Raw genomic sequence first — 19,327 nt, 5'->3', positions numbered from 1 at the left:
TGAGCAGGAGGGAAGGAGAGGGAACATCAGGAGAAGGAGAAACAAAGACAGCATGAACTGGAGCTGGCCAGGCTGAGGAGCAGTGGGGCCCCAGCTGCGGTGAGTGCGGAGGGACCCAAAACTGCAAGGAGCTTTGATAAGTGCTTCCTGGCCCAGCGGAAGGAGGGGGAGGACATAGATAGCTTCCTGATGGCCTTTGAGAATGCCTGTGAGCTGCACAGGGTTGACCCTGCAGACAGGCTCCAGTTCCTCACCCCCTTACTGGACCCCAAAGCCGTGGAGGTGTACAGCCGAATGACAGGGGCGGAGGCAGGGGACTACGACCTGTTCAAACAGGCCCTGCTCCGTGAGTTTGGGCTGACCCCCGAGACGTACCGGAGAAGGTTCCGGAATCAACGTAAAAATGTGGGTGTCTGGCAGAACTGGGCCTCAGCTTATCACCCCCAGTCCATTGGGCTGGTGGAGAGGTTCAACGGGACGCTAAAGATGATGCTGAAAACCTTTATGAACCAGCACCCGCAGGATTGGGACAAGTACTTACCTCACCTGGTGTTCGCGTACAGGGAGGTACCCCAGGAGTCTACCGGATTTTCGCCTTTCGAACTGTTATATGGAAGGAGGGTGAGGGGCCCCCTGGACCTGATGAGAGACGAATGGGAGGGGAAGGCCACTTCCGATGGAGAGTCAGTGGTGGAGTATGTCCTGATCTTCCGAGGGAGATTGGCTGAACTCATGGGCCTGGCCAGGGAGAATCTGGCCAGAGCCCAGAAGAAGCAGAAGGTCTGGTATGACCACACGGCATGGGCCCATGCCTACACCACCGGGGATCAGGTGATGGTTCTCATCCCCGTGAGAAAGAACAAACTACAGGCCACCTGGGAGGGCCCTTTCAAGGTTGTCACGCAACTCAATGAGGTAAACTATGTGGTGGAGCTGTCGAACTGGGCGCACCATCGCCGGGTGTACCATGTGAATATGATGAAGCCATATTATGCCAGGGGGAATGTGGTGTTGGCCGTGTGTGGACATTGGGAGGAGCAGGGAGATGACCCTTTAGTAGATCTATTCCCTGGGACCAGATCTGGTTCCCCCCTGGAAACAATTCCCCTCTTGGATCAGCTAACCCCTGCCCAGGAAGCTGAGGTCAGGGGGGTGCTGCATCCCTACTGACAGCTGTTTTCCAACCAGCCTGGACGCACTAATCTGACTGTCCACTGGGTGCAGACAGGGTCGCACCTGCGGATAAGATGCTCCCCCTTCCGAGTCACAGGGAAAACTGCTCAGGACCTGGAAAGAGAGGTCAGGGATATGCTGGCTTTGGGGGTGGTCCAGCCATCTGCCAGCCCTTGGGCCTTGCTGGTGGCGCTGATCCCCAGAAAGGATGGGTCGATTCGGTTCTGTGTGGGCTGTCGGAAGCTCAATGCCATCACTGTATCTGATGCCTACCCCATGCCCAGGCCTGACGAGCTCCTAGACAAGCTGGGAGGAGCTCGATACCTTACCACCATGGACTTTACAAAGGGCTACTGGCAAGTGCCGCTGGATGCAGATGCCCGGCTGAAATCGGCCTTTATCACCCCTCTGAGGCTTTATGAGTTCCTGACCCTGCCTTTCGGCCTCAAGGGAGCGCTGGCCACCTTCCAGCGCCTGGTGGACCAGCTCCTGAGGGGGATGGAGAGTTTTGCCGTGGCGTATATTGATGACATCTGTGTCTTTAGCCAGACCTAAAGACCATCTGTGTCTTTAGCCAGACCAGGTTAGACAAGTGCTGGACTGACTCCAGGGGGCTGAGCTGACCATAAAAGCTGAGAAGTGCAAGGTGGGGATGGTGGAAGTATCTTACCTGGGCCATCGGGTAGGGAGCAGCCACCTAAAGCTGGAACCAGCCAAGGTGGAGGTGATCAGAGACTGGCCCGCTCCCCACACCAAAAAGCAGGTCCAAGCCTTTATTGAGTTGGCAGGATACTATCAAAGGTTTGTGCCCCGCTTTAGCGCCATAGCCACCCCCATCACTGAGCTATGCAAGAAGGGGAAGCCAGACAAGGTGGTCTGGACCGAGCAGTGCCAGGAGGCTTTCCGGGCACTGAAGGAAGCTCTGGTCAGTGGCCCAGTTCTGGCAAACCCAGACTTTGACAAGCCCTTTGTGGTGTTCACCGATGCCTCAGACATGTGACTGGGGGCGGTGTTAATGCAGGAGGATGAAAAGGGGGAGAGAAACCCCATCGTGTACCTGAGCAAAAAGTTGCTACCCCGGGAGCAACACTACGCGGCCATCGAGAAGGAGTGCCTGGCCATGGTGTGGGCCCTCAAGAAACTAGAGCCCTATCTCTTCGGGCGACACTTCACCGTCTACACCGACCACTCTCCCCAGACCTGGCTGCACCAGATGAAAGGAGCCAACGCCAAGCTCCTGAGGTGGAGCCTGCTCCTGCAGGATTACGACGTGGATGTGGTCCACGTGAAGGGAAGTGCCAACATGACAGCGGATGCGCTGTCCCAGAGAGAAAAGGAGTACTTGTGGCACCTTAGAGACTAACCAATTTATTTGAGCATGAGCTTTCGTGAGCTACAGCTCACTTCATCAGATGCATACCGTGGAAACTGCAGCAGACTTTATATATACACAGAGAATATGAAACAATACCTCCTCCCACCCCACTGTCCTGCTGGTAATAGCTTATCTAAAGTAATCATCAGGTTAGGCCATTTGTGCTGGAAATGACCCCGCTCAGTTCAGTCTCCAAGGGGGGAGAGATGTCAGGACCTGACACAGCAGGGAGAGGGGAGTGTTGACCTGGGAATGTGGCAGGGGAGTTTCAATGGGAGACCTGAGAGCCTGTAACCTGAGCCAGGTCGGGAAGGGGGAGGTAACACCTCTGCCCAGGAATGTGAACAGAGGCTGGAGGAGAGAGAGCCTGCTGTGGGGGGAGAGGGGGGGTTAGTTTCAGGTTTGGGCTGGGTGGAGGAACACAGGGAACCCCAGGGCTGGGTCTGAGCTCCCTGCTCCCCCAGAAGGACTGGACTGAGGGGGTCCTGGGTGTACCCACAAGCTCTGGTTTAGACTGGGTTCCTATTGTCCAATAAACCTTCCATTTTACTGGCTGACTGAGAGTCATAGTGAATCCCAGGAAGAGGGGTGCAGGCCCCGGACTCCCCCACACTCTGTACACTCTGTGACAAGATCCTTTTCCCTTCCCTGGTTGGGTTGTTCGCCACCCCGCTGTGTCTTTCGTCCTCTCCTAGCTCACTCTCCTGGCTTTCCCTCGGATGCTGCAGTCAGGTGTGTGGCACCCACCCCACCTGTCCTGCCTGCTGAATCGAGGTGGGGAGAGGGGGAGGTCACTGAGTCGCTGTTTCAGTCCCTCCTCCGGCCCCTGACAGGTGCTCGTTTTATTCCCACAGGGGGAACCAACCCGACCCAGCCTGGAGCGGCGCCGGCTCCCACCGGCCCGGGCAGCACGGGGCCAGGTATCATCAAACCAGCTCTGGAAACAGGCTCGTGGTGCCCAGGGGCTAGGGCTGGTTGGGGGGCACGGGGGCAGTGAATCCAGGTGAGTGGGGCCCAGACACCTCGGGGAGGGGCTCATTGAGATGGGGGGATGGAGAGACAACCCCACTGCCCCTCCACCACTGGTAGACCCCCAGCTCCCCCGATGACTCCTGCCCTGAAGGTCACTGCCTGGAAGCTGTGGGGGGATCTCAGGGAAGGGGCACGATCTAGGAGGAGATCTAGGGCAATAACCTCCCTCTCTGGGGCCCATGACGTCCCCTTACCAATAGGGGCAACCCCTGCTCCCCACTGTGAGAAAGTGGGGGCGTTTCTTGGCTTTTCCTTGGTTTTTCCAATGGTTTGCATGCAGAGTAGGTGGGACTCAGTTTCCCTGGGTGTTACTGGTTTCACGAGGTGATGGGAGAGGGAGTTTATTGGTACAGAGGACGTGCGACGGAACGTGGGACCCCGGCCAATGCCCTGGAGAATGGAGACCCCAGCGACTGGTGACCTGGTGACCGGGAGGCCCAGCTCAGGAGTCACAGCTGGTCCGGCCAGTGGAAGGACAATGGGCTGTGAAGAGAGGATCCTGGTGACCTGACCAGCCGGTTCCAGCCAGAGGACAGAAGAGGGGAGAGGGGGCTCAGGCGACCCTGTTTACCTGGAGAGAAGACAATGGACGGGGGGGCTTGGGGCCGGTGAGATCAGATGCCCAGCTGGGAAGCAGGGGGGCTTGGGGCTGGAGGGAGGGAGCAGGCAGAGCCCACCTGGATGCAGGGGAGACTGGGATGTGCTGTGCTGAGGGAGGCCAGGCCTGAGGCCCAGAGAGTTTCCTGTGCTGGGTTCAGATGCTCAATAAACCCTCCTGTGTTACGCTGGCTGAGAGTCGCTCCGGGCTAGGGAACAGGGGGGCATTATTCCCTCTGGGAGTGGGGACCCCGGGGGTCCAGAGCAAGTGGACTCCCTGAGGGGTCCCATTGTGAGAGACAGGTGTGCTAAGGCTCAGAGAGGTGCGGTTCCAGGAGGCGGAGGGGCCTAACCCCCAAGAGAGAGTGGACCCCCGAGAAGGGTTGTCACACTGAAGGGGGTTTTCACCAGGGACCGTACGGGGCTGAGAGTGGGCATGACCTGGGAGTCCATGACACACCCCATAATTCATTATGGAAATATGCTTATGAATGTATATTTGACATAACTGGAATATGTTTTATGCTACTGTCACGGTTTCCCTGGGCGATGCTCTGGAACTGCTCCCCATGAAGCCAGGCAGGACTCTGGGGAAGTCTCCTCTCTGGGAGCAGCCTGTCTGCAGGACACACAGCTCACCCGGCTCCACCTTCCTGGGTCTGACCTCGGAGCATTCAGCATCCTCTGCCCCTCCGTGTGCTTCCCCCAGCGAGTCCGCTCAGGCGGGGTCCTGGGGAAGCCAGAGGGTCCTGCACCCCAACTCCGCAGTCAGACGTGCCTCTCAGCCAGCCAGTAAAACAGAGGTTTATTAGACGACAGGAACATGGTCTAAAACAGAGCTTGTAGGTGCAGAGAACAGGACCCCTCAGCTGGGTCCATTTTGGGGGGCAGTGAGCCAGACAACCACGTCTGCACTTCACTCCATGTCCCCAGCCAGCCCCAAACTGAAACTCCCTCCTGCCCCTCCTCCTCTGGGCTTTGTCCCTTTCCCGGGCTAGGGGGTCACTGGATTCCTTTGTTCTCCAACCCTTTAGCTCTCACCTTGCAGGGGGGAAGGGCCCAGGCCATCAGTTGCCAGGAAACAGGGTGTCGGCCATTCTCTGTGTCCAGACCCCTGCACACACCTGCCCTCTAGGGCTCTGCAAGGATCACACACCCTTACCCCACCCCCTAGATACTTAAGAACTGCCTAGAACTTTGTTCTGTCTGTTATTACTTGGAACCACTTAAATCCTACTTTTTGTATTTAATAAAATCACTTTTTACTTATTAACCCAGAGTATGTATTAATACCGAGCCTGGGGGGGGAGGGGGGAGGGCGGGAGGAAACAGCTGTGCATGTCTCTCTGTGTTATAGAGGGCGAACAGTTTATGAGTTTACCCTCTATAAGCTTTATCTAGGGTAAAACGGATTTATTTGGGGTTTGGACCCCATTGGGAACTGGGCATCTGGGTGTTGGAGACAGGAACACTTCTTAATCTGTTTTCAGTTAAGCCTGCAGCTTTTGTGGGACGTTGTTCAGATCTGGGACATGATTTGCAACAGGATAGCGTGTCTGGCTCAAACCAGGCAGGGTTGTGGAGTCCCAAATTGGCAGGGAAAGCAGGGGCAGAAGAAGTCTCAGCAAATCAGTTGGCAGTCCCTCGGGGATTTCCTGTGATCCAACCCATCACAGGCGGGACAGGATTGTTCCTGCCCCCAGGTTGAGGCGTTGGCCACCTTAGCCAGGGGCCAGCATGGCTGCCCTGCGAGGGCTGCAGGGGATGAGGGGGCGCCCATGTTAACTGAGGGCAGCCAGGTGTCCCTTTCCTACAACGGGGAGGTCAGGGGGATGGGGGGCAGAACAGGGGACAGGACATGGGGCATGAGGGGCACAACGGGGGATGAAGGGATAGGGGACAGGTCAGAACTAGGAAGGCGGGGGCCATGATGGGGTGGACGTGAGGGAACTACAGGCTGGGGGGACAGAATGGGGGAGGGGACGCAGGCCAGGGGGCAGAATGGGGGGGCTGAGGGGCCCAATGCCTGAATGTCGGGGCGGGGTGAAGGGCAAATGAGCTGGGGAGCCAGAGCTGGGGCATCTGCCGGGGGGGCCAGTTTCTCTTGAGCTCTGTCCCCGTGATCTTGCCTCCTCCCTTTTCTGGGGGGCTGGTCAGCTCTCTCCCAACCCCTGTGTCCCTTTCGCAGCATCATAGAATCATAGAATCATAGAATATCATGGTTGGAAGGGACCGCAGGAGGTCATCTAGTCCAACCCCCTGCTCAAAAGCAGGACCCATCCCCAATTAAATCATCCCAGCCAGGGCTTTGTCAAGCCTGACCTTAAAAACTTCTAAGGAAGGAGATTCCACCACCTCCCTAGGCAACGCATTCCAGTGTTTCTCCACCCTCCTAGTGAAAAAGTTTTTCCTAATATCCAACCTAAACCTCCCCCACTGCAACTTGAGACCATTACTCCTTGTCCTGTCCTCTTCCACCACTGAGAATCGTCTAGAACCATCCTCTCTGGAACCACCTCTCAGGTAGTTGAAAGCAGTTATCAAATCCCCCCTCATTCTTCTCTTCCGCAGACTAAACATCCCCAGTTCCCTCAGCCTCTCCTCATAAGTCATGTGTTCCAGTCCCCTAATCATTTTTGTTGCCCTTCGCTGGACTCTTTCCAATTTATCCACATCCTTCTTGTAGTGTGGGGCCCAAAACTGGACACAGTACTCCAGATGAGGCCTCACCAATGTCGAATAGAGGGGGACGATCATGTCCCTCGATCTGCTCGCTACGCCCCTACTTATACATCCCAAAATGCCATTGGCCTTCTTGGCAACAAGGGCACACTGCTGACTCATATCCAGCTTCTCGTCCACTGTCACCCCTAGGTCCTTTTCCACAGAACTGCTGCCTAGCCATTCGGTCCCTAGTCTGTAGCGGTGCATTGGGTTCTTCCGTCCTAAGTGCAGGACCCTGCACTTATCCTTATTGAACCTCATCAGATTTCTTTTGTCCCAATCCTCCAATTTGTCTAGGTCCCTCTGTATCCTATCCCTCCCCTCCAGCGTATCTACCACTCCTCCCAGTTTAGTATCATCCGCAAATTTGCTGAGAGTGCAATCCACTTCATCCTCCAGATCATTTATGAAGATATTGAACAAAACCGGCCCCAGGACCGACCCCTGGGGCACTCCACTTGACACCGGCTGCCAACTAGACATGGAGCCATTGATCACTACCCGTTGAGCCCGACAATCTAGCCAACTTTCTACCCACCTTATAGTGCATTCATCCAGCCCGTACTTCTTTAACTTGCTGACAAGAATACTGTGGGAGACCGTGTCAAAAGCTTCATCCTGAGGGGGGAGAGGGAAACTCTGCTCAGCTGTCAACCCCCTGTGAGCTCTGCCCTAGGCCCTGAGCTGTGCGGACCCGCTGCCCCGGGGATGGGCTGGGGAAGGGACATGGGGCCTTTCACCTCTAGGGGGCTGGCTCGAATCTGTGTCCTTTTTCTCTAAGCACCAGATCCCACCCCCCAACCAGAGCCAGGGAGAGAACCCAGGAGTCCTGGCTCCCAGCCCGTCCCGCCCAATCACTAGACCCCATTCCCCTCCCAGAACTGTGGTATATAACAGGGTAGCTGCATCAGGTTTATAAAAAAATTCCTCAGGCATGCAGGAGTGAAATGAGGAAGGCCAAATCACACCTGGAGTTGCAGCTAGCAAGAGATGTTAAGAGTAACAAGAAGGGTTTCTTCAGGTATGTTAGCAACAAGAAGAAAGTCAAGGAATGTGTGGGCCCCTTAACGAATGAGGGAGGCAACCTAGTGACAGAGGATGTGGAAAAAGCTAATGTACTCAATGCTTTTTTTACCTCTGTCTTCACAAACAAGGTCAGCTCCCAGATTGCTGCCCTGGGCAGCACAGCATGGGGAGGAGGTGACCAGCTCTCTGTGGAGAAAGAAGTGGTTCGGGACTATTTAGAAAAGCTGGACGAGCACAAGTCCATGGGGCCGGATGCGCTGCATCCAAGAGTGCTAAAGGAGTTGGCGGATGTGATTCAGAGCCATTGGCCATTATCTTTGAAAACTCATGGCGATCCGGGGAAGTCCCGGACGCCTGGAAAAAGGCTAATGTAGTGCCCATCTTTCAAAAAGGGAAGAATGAGGATCCTGGGAACTACAGACCAGTCAGCCTCACCTCAGTCCCTGGAAAAATCATGGAGCAGGTCCTCAAGGAATCAATTCTGAAGCACTTAGAGGAGAGGAAAGTGATCAGGAACAGTCAGCATGGATTCACCAAGGCCAAGTCATGCCTGACTAATCTAATTGCCTTCTGTGACGAGATAACTGGCTCTGTTAATGAGGGGAAAGCAGTGGACATGTTGTTCCTTGACTTTAGCAAAGCTTTTGACATGGTTTCCCACAGTATTCTTGCCAGCAAGTTAAAGAAGTATGGGCTGGATGAATGGACTACAAGGTGGGTAGAAAGCTGGCTAGATTGTCGGGCTCAACGGGTAGTGATCAACGGCTCCATGTCTAGCTGGCAGCCGGTATCAAGTGGAGTGCCCCAAGGGTCGGTCCTGGGGCCGGTTTTGTTCAATATCTTCATAAATGATCTGGAGGATGGTGTGGATTGCACCCTCAGCAAGTTCGCGGATGACACTAAACTGGGAGGAGAGGTAGATACGCTGGAGGGTAGGGACAGGATACAGAGGGCTCTAGACAAATTAGCGGATTGGGCCAAAAGAAATCTGATGAGGTTCACAAGGACAAGTGCAGAGTCCTGCATTTAGGACGGAAGAATCCCATGCACCGCTACAGACAAGGGCCCGAATAGCTCAGCAGGAGTTCTGCAAAAAAGACCTAGGGGTTACAGTGGATGAGAAGCTCGATATGAGTCAACAGTGTGCCCTTGTTGCCAAGAAGGCCAATGGCATTTTGGGATGTATACGTAGGGGCATTGTGAGCACATTGGGGGACGTGATCGTTCCCCTCTACTCAACATTGGTGAGGCCTCATCTGGAGAACTGTGTCGAGTTTTGGGCCCCACACTACAAGAAGGATGTGAAAAAATTGGAAAGAGTAAAGCGGAGGGCAACAAAAATGATTAGGGGACTGGAACACATGACTTATGAGGAGAGGCTGAGGGAACTGGGGATGTTTAGTCTGCAGAAGAGAAGAATGAGGGGGGATTTGATAGCTGCTTTCAACTACCTGAAAGGGGGTTCCAAAGAGGATGGATCTAGACTGTTCTCAGTGGTAGCTGATGACAGAACAAGGAGCAATAGTCTCAAGTTGCAGTGGAGGAGGTTTAGGTTGGATAGTAGGAAAAACTTTTTCACTAGGGGGGTGGTGAAGCACTGGAATGCGTTACCTAGGGAGGTGGTGGAATCTCCTTCCTTGGAAGTTTTTATGGTCAGGCTTGACAAAGCCCTGGCTGGGATGATTTAGTTGGGGATTGGTCCTGCTTTGAGCAGGGGGTTGGACTAGATGACCTCCTGAGGTCCCTTCCAACCCTGATATTCTATGATTCAGAGTTTCACTGGCAGTACCAGAAACAGGACGCGAGCGCCGGCTCTGGGCAGACTTCCCCTTTCACGGATTTATCGGCTGTTCCTTTAACAACTCAGGATCTATATTTATTCCTTCCTCCCCCACTCACGGGGACCGGAAACCACAACCCCTCCCAGGCACCCGTCCCATCTCTGTGCCACGTCACTGGGCGAAGAATAGATTCTGCAGCGACACGATCTGAGAAGGAGTTTGGCCAGGCCCCTCCACCCTCATGCTCCAGGGTGGGTCAGGAAGGAATCTCTGCCCTGGTTCATGGGAGAGGGCCACTCCGTGGGGGGCACTGTGTGTGTATGGGGGAAGTCTTCCTCTGCTCTGAGCTGCTGCTCCAGGGAGGCTAGATGGGCCTTTTGGAAAAGGTCAGGGCAACATGGGCACCTCTTGATGCCTCCTGAGATTGCCCCGCTCCCAGCTGGTCCCCGGACTGGGCAGCTCCCATGTGGGGCTGGGAGATCATGGTTGGGTGGGGCCAGACAGCTGCAAGAGGGGATGTGGTTTGCTGGGCATGGCATGGAGCTGGCTTTGCTCTGACAGTGGTAGATTTGAGGAGGAGAGTTCAGAGAAACAATCTGATGGGGAAGAAAGGGGCTGAACACATCACGGGGTTCCTGGGGCTGCAGCCCCTGGTGCAGTTCCTCATTCCGCTCGCACTCGGGCCTCAGGCTGGGTGGAGCTGAGCACTGGGGCGTTGGTGGCAGCGCTGAGGGGCCCCCCACTGCCCCATCATGGCGTCTGCTCTCACCGTCCTCCTCGGTGAGTATCGGCCACAGCCAGAGCGTGTGCCCACGGTGGGGATCTGAGACCAGGGAGTGTGCCCATGGGGGGCGGAGGGGCAGATCTGAGACCAGGGTCCAGTTGCTCTGGGATTTGGTCTCTAACAAGCTGTCTCCTCTCCAGGCTGCTGGCTGGCTGGGCGGAGCGGGGCGTTGGGACGTGAGTATCTGTGGGGAATGGGGAAGCTGGGGGAATTTCCACATTAAGGACGAGGGATGTGGGTGGGGGTGAGGGGCACCAGTCCCCCAAAGGGATGATCCTGTCAGACATGTGTTCTCCAGAGGTGGGGACTGAGACCTCGCCCTACTCATCACAGGGATGGGAACCTGTTGGAACAACTGGGGGATTTTGTTAACATGTTTTCTTGGGGTGCCTGTCCTGGAAGCAGCTTCCTCAAATGACCCACATTTAGACCAGGAACCCCATGTCACGGAGTGTGGGGGAGTCAGGGCCCTGCACCCCGCACTTCCTGCGGTTCACTGTGACTGTCAGCCAGCCAGTAAAACAGAAGGCTTATTACACGACAGGAACACGGTCTAAAACAGAGCTTCTAGGTACACAAAACAGGACCCCTCAGTGGGGTCCTTCTTTGGGGGTGGGGAGCCCAGACCCAGGTTCTGGGCCTCCCCCCTCAGCTGGCTCCAAACTGAAACTCCCTCCAGTCGCCTCCCACAGCCACACACCCCGACCCCTCCTCCAGCCTTGGTCCAGTTTCCCGGGCAGAAGGTGTCACCTGGCCCCAACCCGCTCCTGGGCTGAGGTTAGGAGCTGGCCGTCAAGTATCATCCCGCAGAGAAGTCACACCCTGATATCCCACCATCATCTAGTAACAAAGCAGACAGTCAACTAGGAAAACTCCCACGCAACATTACCAGGTTAATATTCTCTACTCCCTACCCCGTCACACCTCGCAGGGTAGATCCCAATTCACCTCCTGAGTGCAGTGAAGGAAGGGCCGGATTCTGATCTCAGCCCCCCGGGCTCAATCCGGAGTGACCCCTGACTGCAGCGGGGGCTGGGTTGAATTAACCCTGGAGAACTAAAGGAATCAGAGACTGGAAATCTCTTTTCCCCCTGTTGTGTCTCTCCCCGACTGTGAGTCCCGGGGCCGGGCCTGCACCGCAGGGACAGGCGGGGCAGGGGTGAAACGCTGGAGCGACAGACGGGCAGAGGATTGCACCAGACGGACGCTATTTGTGTCACCCCCACTTACTGCCTGTTTGTTTGTGAATCCAGAGGGGTCCTACCCCAAACCCTCCATCTCTGCCAGCCCCGGTGGGCTGATCCCCGTGGGGGGAAACGTCACCATCCGGTGTTGGCATCAGCGCCTGGGCGTGAGGTTCGTCCTCTACAAGGCTGGAGACAGGAACCATCCGATGTACACGGACTCTGCTAGTTATTTGGCTGAATTTCCCATCCCCAGCGCCAGACGGGAACACGGGGGCAGCTACACCTGTCATTATAGCTACAGAACAGACCTAGCTGCCTACTCGGAGCCCAGCGACCCCGTGCAGATCATTGTAGCAGGTGAGGGGCCCAGCCCGGCACCTCGGCTCCGAGCCCCACACCCGGCCAGGCCCCCAGGGGGTCTCAGCGAGACCTGGTGCCCAGCAGATGGGACGTCCAGCCCAACCAGTGAAGGTTGAGGGGAGGGAGGATATCTCGGCCCTGGATCCCAAGGGAGACCCTGACCCTGTCTCTGCCCCGTTGCTGATGCTCCCTGCTGGGGACGGGGTCTGTCTCATGCCGCATCCCCCTCCTACTGCAGAGCTCAGCTCCCCCAAACCCTGAGCCCCAGCAGGGGGGTTGCCCTGTGGGGAGCCGTGACCCTCCGGCGTTGGGGTCAGCGCCGGGGTCTGGAGCTGGTTCTGTACAAGGCAGGGGCCACGAACGCAGCAGCGCAGAGCGGGGACTCAGCTGGGGTCAACTTTCCCATCCCCAAAGTGAGCTGGGCAGACAGAGGCAGCTACACATGCTATTATCCCCCAGACTCGGATCCCAACACCCGGTCGGAGCCCAGAGACCCCGTGGAGTGGGTGGTAACAGGTGAGGGTCCTGGCTCGGCGTCTCCGCTCCGAGCCTTAGGCCCAGCCGGACCCTTGTCCCAGCAGAGGGGACACCTGCCGGAAAGGAGGGACCGAGTCACTGTGGGGTTCCCCAGCCATAGGGGAGAAGCAGCTGCTGAAGATTTGGGGCTGAGAAAGGGGGGACCCCTGCCCCCAGGGGGAGCTGCAGAGCAGGGGGACCTTTCCCAGGCAACACATCAGTTAGGGGGTGACGGGTGGAGCTGAAGGTTATAAACCTCAGTGAATAGTAGAGACTTACACAGTCCCCTACAAGTCAGTGGTGGGACTGTGCACAGAACCCAGGAGTCCTGGCCCCCAGCCATCCCCTCCCCTGCTCTAACCAGGCTATGATCAGGGCCCTTTTGTGCCAGGTGCTGCATAAACACAGAGTGAAGAGATGGTCTCTGCCCCTGGGAGCGCACTAAGGAAAGTGAATCTGTCTGTGCCTCAGTTTCCCCACGTAGAATGGAGATAATGACACCTCCCTGCCTCCCAGGGGGCTGACTCCCTTCCTGTGTGGGGGGCTCAGGCCCTGTGGTGCCGGGAAGCAGAGACCAGCCCGTGAGTCGCTCTGTGCTCTGAGGGGGGTGGGAGGGTGGTGCAGACACAGTGAACGAGGCAGGGATCACACACAGCATATGAGGACCCCAACAACTCGGCTGCCGTGGCCCTGTATCTGTGGGGCTGGGAGCCCAGCTCGCAGGGCCGGGATTCTGGGTCAGGGGGACTCTGGGATCTGGGAGAGAATCTCTGCCAGGGGGCCCCTGGAACTGTCCGCGCTGGGGCCGGCTGGGGAATCATAGAAGATCAGGGTTGGAAGAGGCCTCAGGAGGTTCTAGTCCAACCCCCTGCTCAAAGCAGGACCAACTAAATCATCCCAGCTGGGGCATTGTCAAGCCGGGCCTTAGAAACCTCTAAGGAAGGAGATTCCACCACCTCCCTAGGGAACCCCTTCCAGTGCCTCACCACCCTCCTAGTGAAATAGTGTTTCCTAATATCCAACCTAAACCTCCCCCACTGCAACCTGAGACCATCGCTCCTTGTTCTGTCATCTGCGACCACTGAGAACAGCCCAGCTCCATCCTCTTTGGAGCCCCCTTTCAGGAAGTTGAAGGCTTCTATCAAATCCCCCCTCACTCTTCTCTTCTGCAGTTGGAGGCCAGGGCTGGGTGGGTGCCCGGGTCTGGCTCTCACAGCCTGTCTCCTGTGCGCAGATCCCAGCTTACCCAGACCCTCCATCTCTCTGAGCCCCACCGGGGTCACTGCCCCAGGGGCAGATGTCACCATCCAGTGTCGGGGGCAGCGCCGGGATGTGAGGTTCTTCCTGCACAAGGCTGGAGACCTGAACCCGCCGCGACACATGGACCCTGCTGGGGACGGGGCCGAGTTCCACATCCCCACCGTGGGCCGGCAGCACGGAGGGAGCTACAGCTGCAGCTACCGGCCCCGATCAGAGCCCTTCGTCTCCTCGCAGCTCAGCCACCCCGTGCAGCTGGTGGTAGCAGGTGAGGGGCCCGGCTCCACGTCCCCGCTCCCAGCCGGACCCTCAGACGGTCGGCACCCAGATGGGATGCTCAGAGCCAGGCTCTGCCCAGAGCCCTAGGACTCGCCTGGACAGGGAGCGGGGACAGTGTCACTGGGGGGTTCCCCAGGCAGGGGGGAGCAGCAGCTCCTGGAGATTTGGTGCCAAAGGAGGGGGATCCCTGCCCCCAGGGGCAGCTGCAGAGCAGGGGGCATTTCCCAGGGGATGCTCCCCCGCCTGCCCCCGCACTGGGGACTCAGAGAGGAGTCAGGGCCCAGGGGCTGCCCAGCCAGCACCGTCCCCAGCAACAAACCCCCCTCCCTGGGACTGACAGTAACGATTGATGCTGAGGCACGCGCAGAGGTGAATTAACATTTCCTGGGGCCCTGGGCCAGAGCAAGGGGGATCCGTCCGCACCCCTTCCACCTGCGTCCTTCTCCTGTCCCGCCTCCTCGGCCTGTGGCTCCGCCCACAGCCCCACCCCTTTCTGCCCCTTCCCTGGTCCTGCCCTTTTCCATCCCCCCACTGCAGCCCCGCAACCCATTTGCTCCTTCCTGACCCCCCCGACCCCAACTGCAGCCCCAAGACTGGAGAAGCTCTGTCCCCCGACCCCGGCCCAGGGGCGCAGCGGGGAGTGAGAGTCCCCCAGCCCCGAGGCAGTGGCGGGTAGCGAGAGCTCCTCCCGTTCCAGGGCTGCAAGGGAGGCCCCGGGGCTAAGGCTTCCCCTGCCCACCACCACCCCGTGCTTCTGAGAGGAGCAGGGTTGGGCTGCTTGGGCTTCTCCCGTCCTGCTCGCCCGGCGGCCAGGGCTCTGGGGCCCCCCACTTGGCCGCGGCCTCTGGTTGCGAAGGGTACAGGGCGATCTCTGAGTCGGTGTTTCAGCCCCTCCCCGACAGACGCTGGTTCTATTCCCGCAGGGGAAACCCACCTGACCCAGCCTGGAGCGGCGCCGGCTCCCACCCACGCAGGCAGGGCGGGGTCAGGTACCGGGCTGGGGATGGGAATCTATTGAGTCACAATAGACGGAGGCTGTTCACGGGGGCAGTGACTCCCCCCCACCAATGGTTTTGGGAGGGGAGCGAAGCCTCCTGCTCAAACACGAACCTGCCACTAACAAGGCAGCCAGAGGCTTCCTCTGGGGGCAGCTGGGCCCATCAGTGGCCATGGAGGGGGGTGCCCTGGAGGTCCCTGCGAAGCAGCCAGGAGCAGCCAGCATGGGAGGCGGGATACCGGGCTAGATGGGCCTGTTGGCCTGAGTCGGTGTGGCCATGAGGAAGGGGGTGAAATGCCTTAGAAATGACGGCCAGGCTGGATCAGACAGGGCCCGCTAGCGCCATGCTGGGGCAATGGGGCCAACCCTGACTGATGGGGAGAGCGCCCCCTACTGAGCTCCCTGCCCTCTGCAGCCCAGCGCCCCCTAACGCTACAAATCCCCCAAACCTTGCTTGCTCTGACCCCACTTGATGCCCTGGGGCCCCCGACATCCTCCCCATAGAATTTTTGGCTCCCTCTGCCCTGCGGTGTCCCAGCCCCTTGGGTGCCACCTGGGGTAGGAGGGGGCGTGGGGGGAACAGACCAGCCGCTCCCGGCACTCACGGCCTGCTGCTGTTTCCCAGGTGGATCCAAATCGCCGGCACCTTCAGGTCTGACCAGCCCCATCATCGCTGGGGCGAGCGCGGCTGCCGCTGTCCTCCTCCTCCTCCTCCTCCTCCTCGTGGCCTTCCTCTGCTTCAGAAAAACCCGAGTCAGTGAGTGCTCTGCCCAGCGAGGGAAGGGTTAAATCGGCCACTAACCAGGGCGGGATGGGGTCACGGCTTGGATGGGGGACTGTGCCGGGAAAGCCCAGGAGCAGGGGTCGTGGATCAGCAGGGGGCGCTGCGTGAGTAATCCCTGGACACACACAGCTGTCCCACCCCAGAGGGGCTGCATCTTAGTGCCGGCTGAGGGGTCCCCATATAACCAGCCCCCATGCCCCACCCCAGAGGTAGCTGCATCTCAGCACCAGGCGAGGGGTCCCTGTATAACGAGCCACTGGCACCATGCCTCTCAGGTACCTGGGGAGCTGACCTATGGATCAATTTCGTTATAACGAGTCACTAACGAGGGAGGATTGGGGACAGAAAAAGCCCCTCCCCCGAGTTAATCTGCCCCTCCCGCCGGCACATACTATGGTGTTGTGCTGCCCACTGCTGGTCCATCCCACCGCAGCAGGGATCCCGGCTCAGCCCCAGCAGCAGAGGGGACCCCTCCCTGGCACCCTCATCCCTGCTGCCCTGTGGGGGGTGAGTGGCCGGTGCTGGGACCAGGGGATCGGCTCATGGGGAATTCTGGTTTGTGTCCCTCTGCAGGAAAAGGAGCCGCACCGAGACCGAGGAGGTAGGAACCCCGGCCCCTCCCGCTCCTGATCAACCTGCCTCGGTCACAGGACTCCTGGGTTCTCTCCCTGGCTCTGTGGGGGGATGGGATTGGGAGCCAGGACCCCTCAGAGATGACTTGGGCCTGCTGACAGTGGAGGGGCACAACCCCAGAACACCTGGAGTCACACCACGCGCCCCCCGCCGGACAGCAGTGACACCCCCGCCCCCATGTAGCTCCCAGCTGTTCCTCCGCACCTGCCTCTGCCCCTCCCTGTCCAGCGCAGCTCCCCAGCTCAGCTGCTCTGCAGGGAGGGGGCCTGGCTGCACCATGTCACAGAGCCACCTGGGGGTGTGTGTCATGTGACCCTGCATGCCCCCCCCCAAAGTGTCGCCCCCAGGGTTCAGTGCGAGGCAGGATGGGGGAGATCTCTGGGTGTGTTGGGGAATCTCCCTGTGGGTGGGGGGATATGACATTTACAGGTAGATTTTCTATCTTTTAGCACCATCCCCTTGGGGGTGTTGAAGGCCCCGGCTCAGCAAGACCCCATCTGTGAGTAACACACCAAAGGGGGTACCAGGGTGGGGCAGGACCCCTGGGGAGGGGCAGGGCTTGTGGGGGCTCCACCAATACAGGGCAGGGCCTAATTTACGGCTGCTGCTGGGTGGGACTAAGGAGAGGGTCCCAGAGATAGCTGGTGTCAGCTGAGCTTCTTGCCTCCCTCCCCACCAACTCCCTGGAGGTTACCCTCCCCTCCCGCTCTAGTTCAGGGACTCCCTCTGTGAGCCCCCCATTCTACCCCACCAGGCCTGGGGCTTTGTGTGTCTTGTCCATTGGACCTTCCCAGCCAGTGACCTGTGGGGAATCCCCATCCACACCTTGCTCCCAACCCCCTGCTCTAACTGCTAGACCCCACTCCCCTCCCAGGGCTGGGGTGAGAACCCAGGGGTCCTGACTCCCAGCCACCCTGCCCTGCCATAACACCCTAGACTCTGCTGCCATCTCTGTGCCTCAGTTTTCCTCTCTGTAACACGGGGCTAATGACCATGGCCCATGCTGTGGGGCGGGGGAGGGGTGGCTGTGCCGGTCTCTGAGCCCCCTGGCTGGACATAGGGGGTCGGAGCTAGGTGTGGGGCTCTGCTCTGGGCCGGCTGGGGGTGCAGCTCAGCGGGTGTCTCTGTTCTGCAGACTCCTCCGTCGACGAAGGGAAAGAGACACAGACCCTGGTAAGTGTCCCCTGTTCCCCCATGGGGCCTGAGCCCAACCTTGACCCACATGGGCCCCACTCACCTTATCTGGCACACTCAGTATTTTGGGGTGGGGGTTGGGTTGCTGGGAGGGGCTCATGGGATCGCAGCTGGGATTGTAAGTGTGTGTGTGTGTCTGTCACCCCCTGTTGGAGGGGACAAGCCCTGCTCTGTGTGAATGTGTGGGGGGGGGTTGGTGCACACACGCACACCCCAGTGACTCTCTCCCCTCCCAGCCCCAGGAGCCCGACCCTGGCACCGATGGTCTCACCTACGCCGAGCTGGACCGCCAGGCGCTGCATGCCAAGCCGGGGGGCCCGGCTCCTGCCCCTGAGCCCACCCAGCCCAGCGTGTACGCTGCGATTAACTTGAGCTGGGGGGCCCCGCAGTGAGAGCCCCCCACAGCCATGGGGCGCCGGCCCACAGGGCACCACAGACTCACTGACTTTAAGGCCAGAAGGGTCCATCGTGATCATCTGGTGTGAGCAGCTGCACATCGCAGGCCACAGAGCCTCCCCCGCCCACTCCTGTAGCAGGCCCCTCGCCTCCGGCTGAGTCACTGACATCCTCAGATCGTGGGCTACAGACTTCGAGTTCCAGAGAATCCACCACTGACACTAGTTGAAACCTGCCAGTGCCCCGCGCCCCAGGCCACAGACGAAGGTGAAACCCCCCCAGGGTCTCTGCCAGTCTGACCCGGGGGGGAAATTCGCTCCTGACCCCAGATACAGCGACTGGTTAGACCCTGAGCATGTGGGCAAGACCCTCCAGCCAGACACCTGGGAACGGATCCTCTGTCGTCACTCAGAGCCCTCCCCAGCGGGTGTCCCGTCTCCGGCCGTTGGAGAGATTTGCTGCTAGCAGTCGTGGATCGGCTCCCTGCCGTTGTGGGATGTCTCCTCATCCTGTCCCCTCCAGAAACGTCTCAAGCTCAGTCTTGAAGCCAGGGAGGTCCCTTGGGAGGCTGCTCCAGAACTTCGCTCCTCTGGCGTTGGGCCGTGTCTACACTACAGAGTGTTGTCAACAAAAGGCGCCACGATGACATCGCTATTGCGCGTTCCCACTGCGCTTCCTCTGCCGGCAGAGCGGGTCCGCCTTTGGTGTGCCATCGTCCACAGCGAGAGCAGTGCATTGTGGGTAGCTGTCCCACCGTGCTCCTCGGCACCTTCTGCAGCTAGGACTTGTGGGCAGGCGGGGTGGATCGCAGCCCATCATGGGGGCGGCTCAAGGTCCCATGGTGCCTTATTTTCTCTCCCAGCATCCCACACTGTTCCAACTGCGTTTCGCGGCATTTTCCAACGGCCCCTGTTCCCGGGGCGCCCGCCACCCCTGTGCGAAAGGATGGATCCCGCCCGGCTCTCCACTGCTGTGAACGCAGCGCAGCTGGTCAGGCAGTATGTCACGAGCTCCCAGTCTGAACAGAGATCAGAGCTGCCCGAGAGGCTGGGTGCCAGGGGAAGAAACAACACCAGCTTCCTTCTGGCACCACGGGGCGGCTGCACACGGCTGAGCGTCGCTTTGGGACTCGGGAAACGAGCGCTGAGTGGTGGGGTCACATTGTTATGCAGGTCTGGGACAGGTGACCTGTGTGGGGGGGTACACGGGTCACATGCCCCCCCCCCCCCGAT

At 58.8% G+C, this 19,327-nt stretch overlaps 2 protein-coding genes across 2 annotated transcripts in view; one reads left to right on the top strand and one right to left on the bottom strand.

Moving 5' to 3' along the window:
- Positions 1–18,150, top strand: part of LOC144279242 (immunoglobulin superfamily member 1-like) — a 96,738-nt gene extending 78,588 nt beyond the window's left edge. The window contains 9 exon segments of the mRNA XM_077840732.1: positions 1,757–1,765; positions 11,748–12,036; positions 12,499–12,555; positions 13,790–14,080; positions 15,714–15,845; positions 16,446–16,473; positions 16,955–17,004; positions 17,641–17,678; positions 17,936–18,150. Coding sequence (XP_077696858.1) covers positions 1,757–1,765; positions 11,748–12,036; positions 12,499–12,555; positions 13,790–14,080; positions 15,714–15,845; positions 16,446–16,473; positions 16,955–17,004; positions 17,641–17,678; positions 17,936–18,091 — 1,050 coding nt within the window. The 3' untranslated portion in view covers positions 18,092–18,150.
- Positions 1–19,327, bottom strand: part of LOC144279334 (alpha-1B-glycoprotein-like) — a 937,253-nt gene that overhangs the window by 475,126 nt on the left and 442,800 nt on the right. The window lies entirely within an intron of this gene.

This window comes from Eretmochelys imbricata, chromosome 23 (assembly GCF_965152235.1).
Source record: "Eretmochelys imbricata isolate rEreImb1 chromosome 23, rEreImb1.hap1, whole genome shotgun sequence".
Lineage (NCBI taxonomy): Eukaryota > Metazoa > Chordata > Testudines > Cheloniidae > Eretmochelys > Eretmochelys imbricata.
Note: the sequence above shows the minus strand (reverse complement) of the source record. Positions and strands in the feature narration are given on the sequence as shown.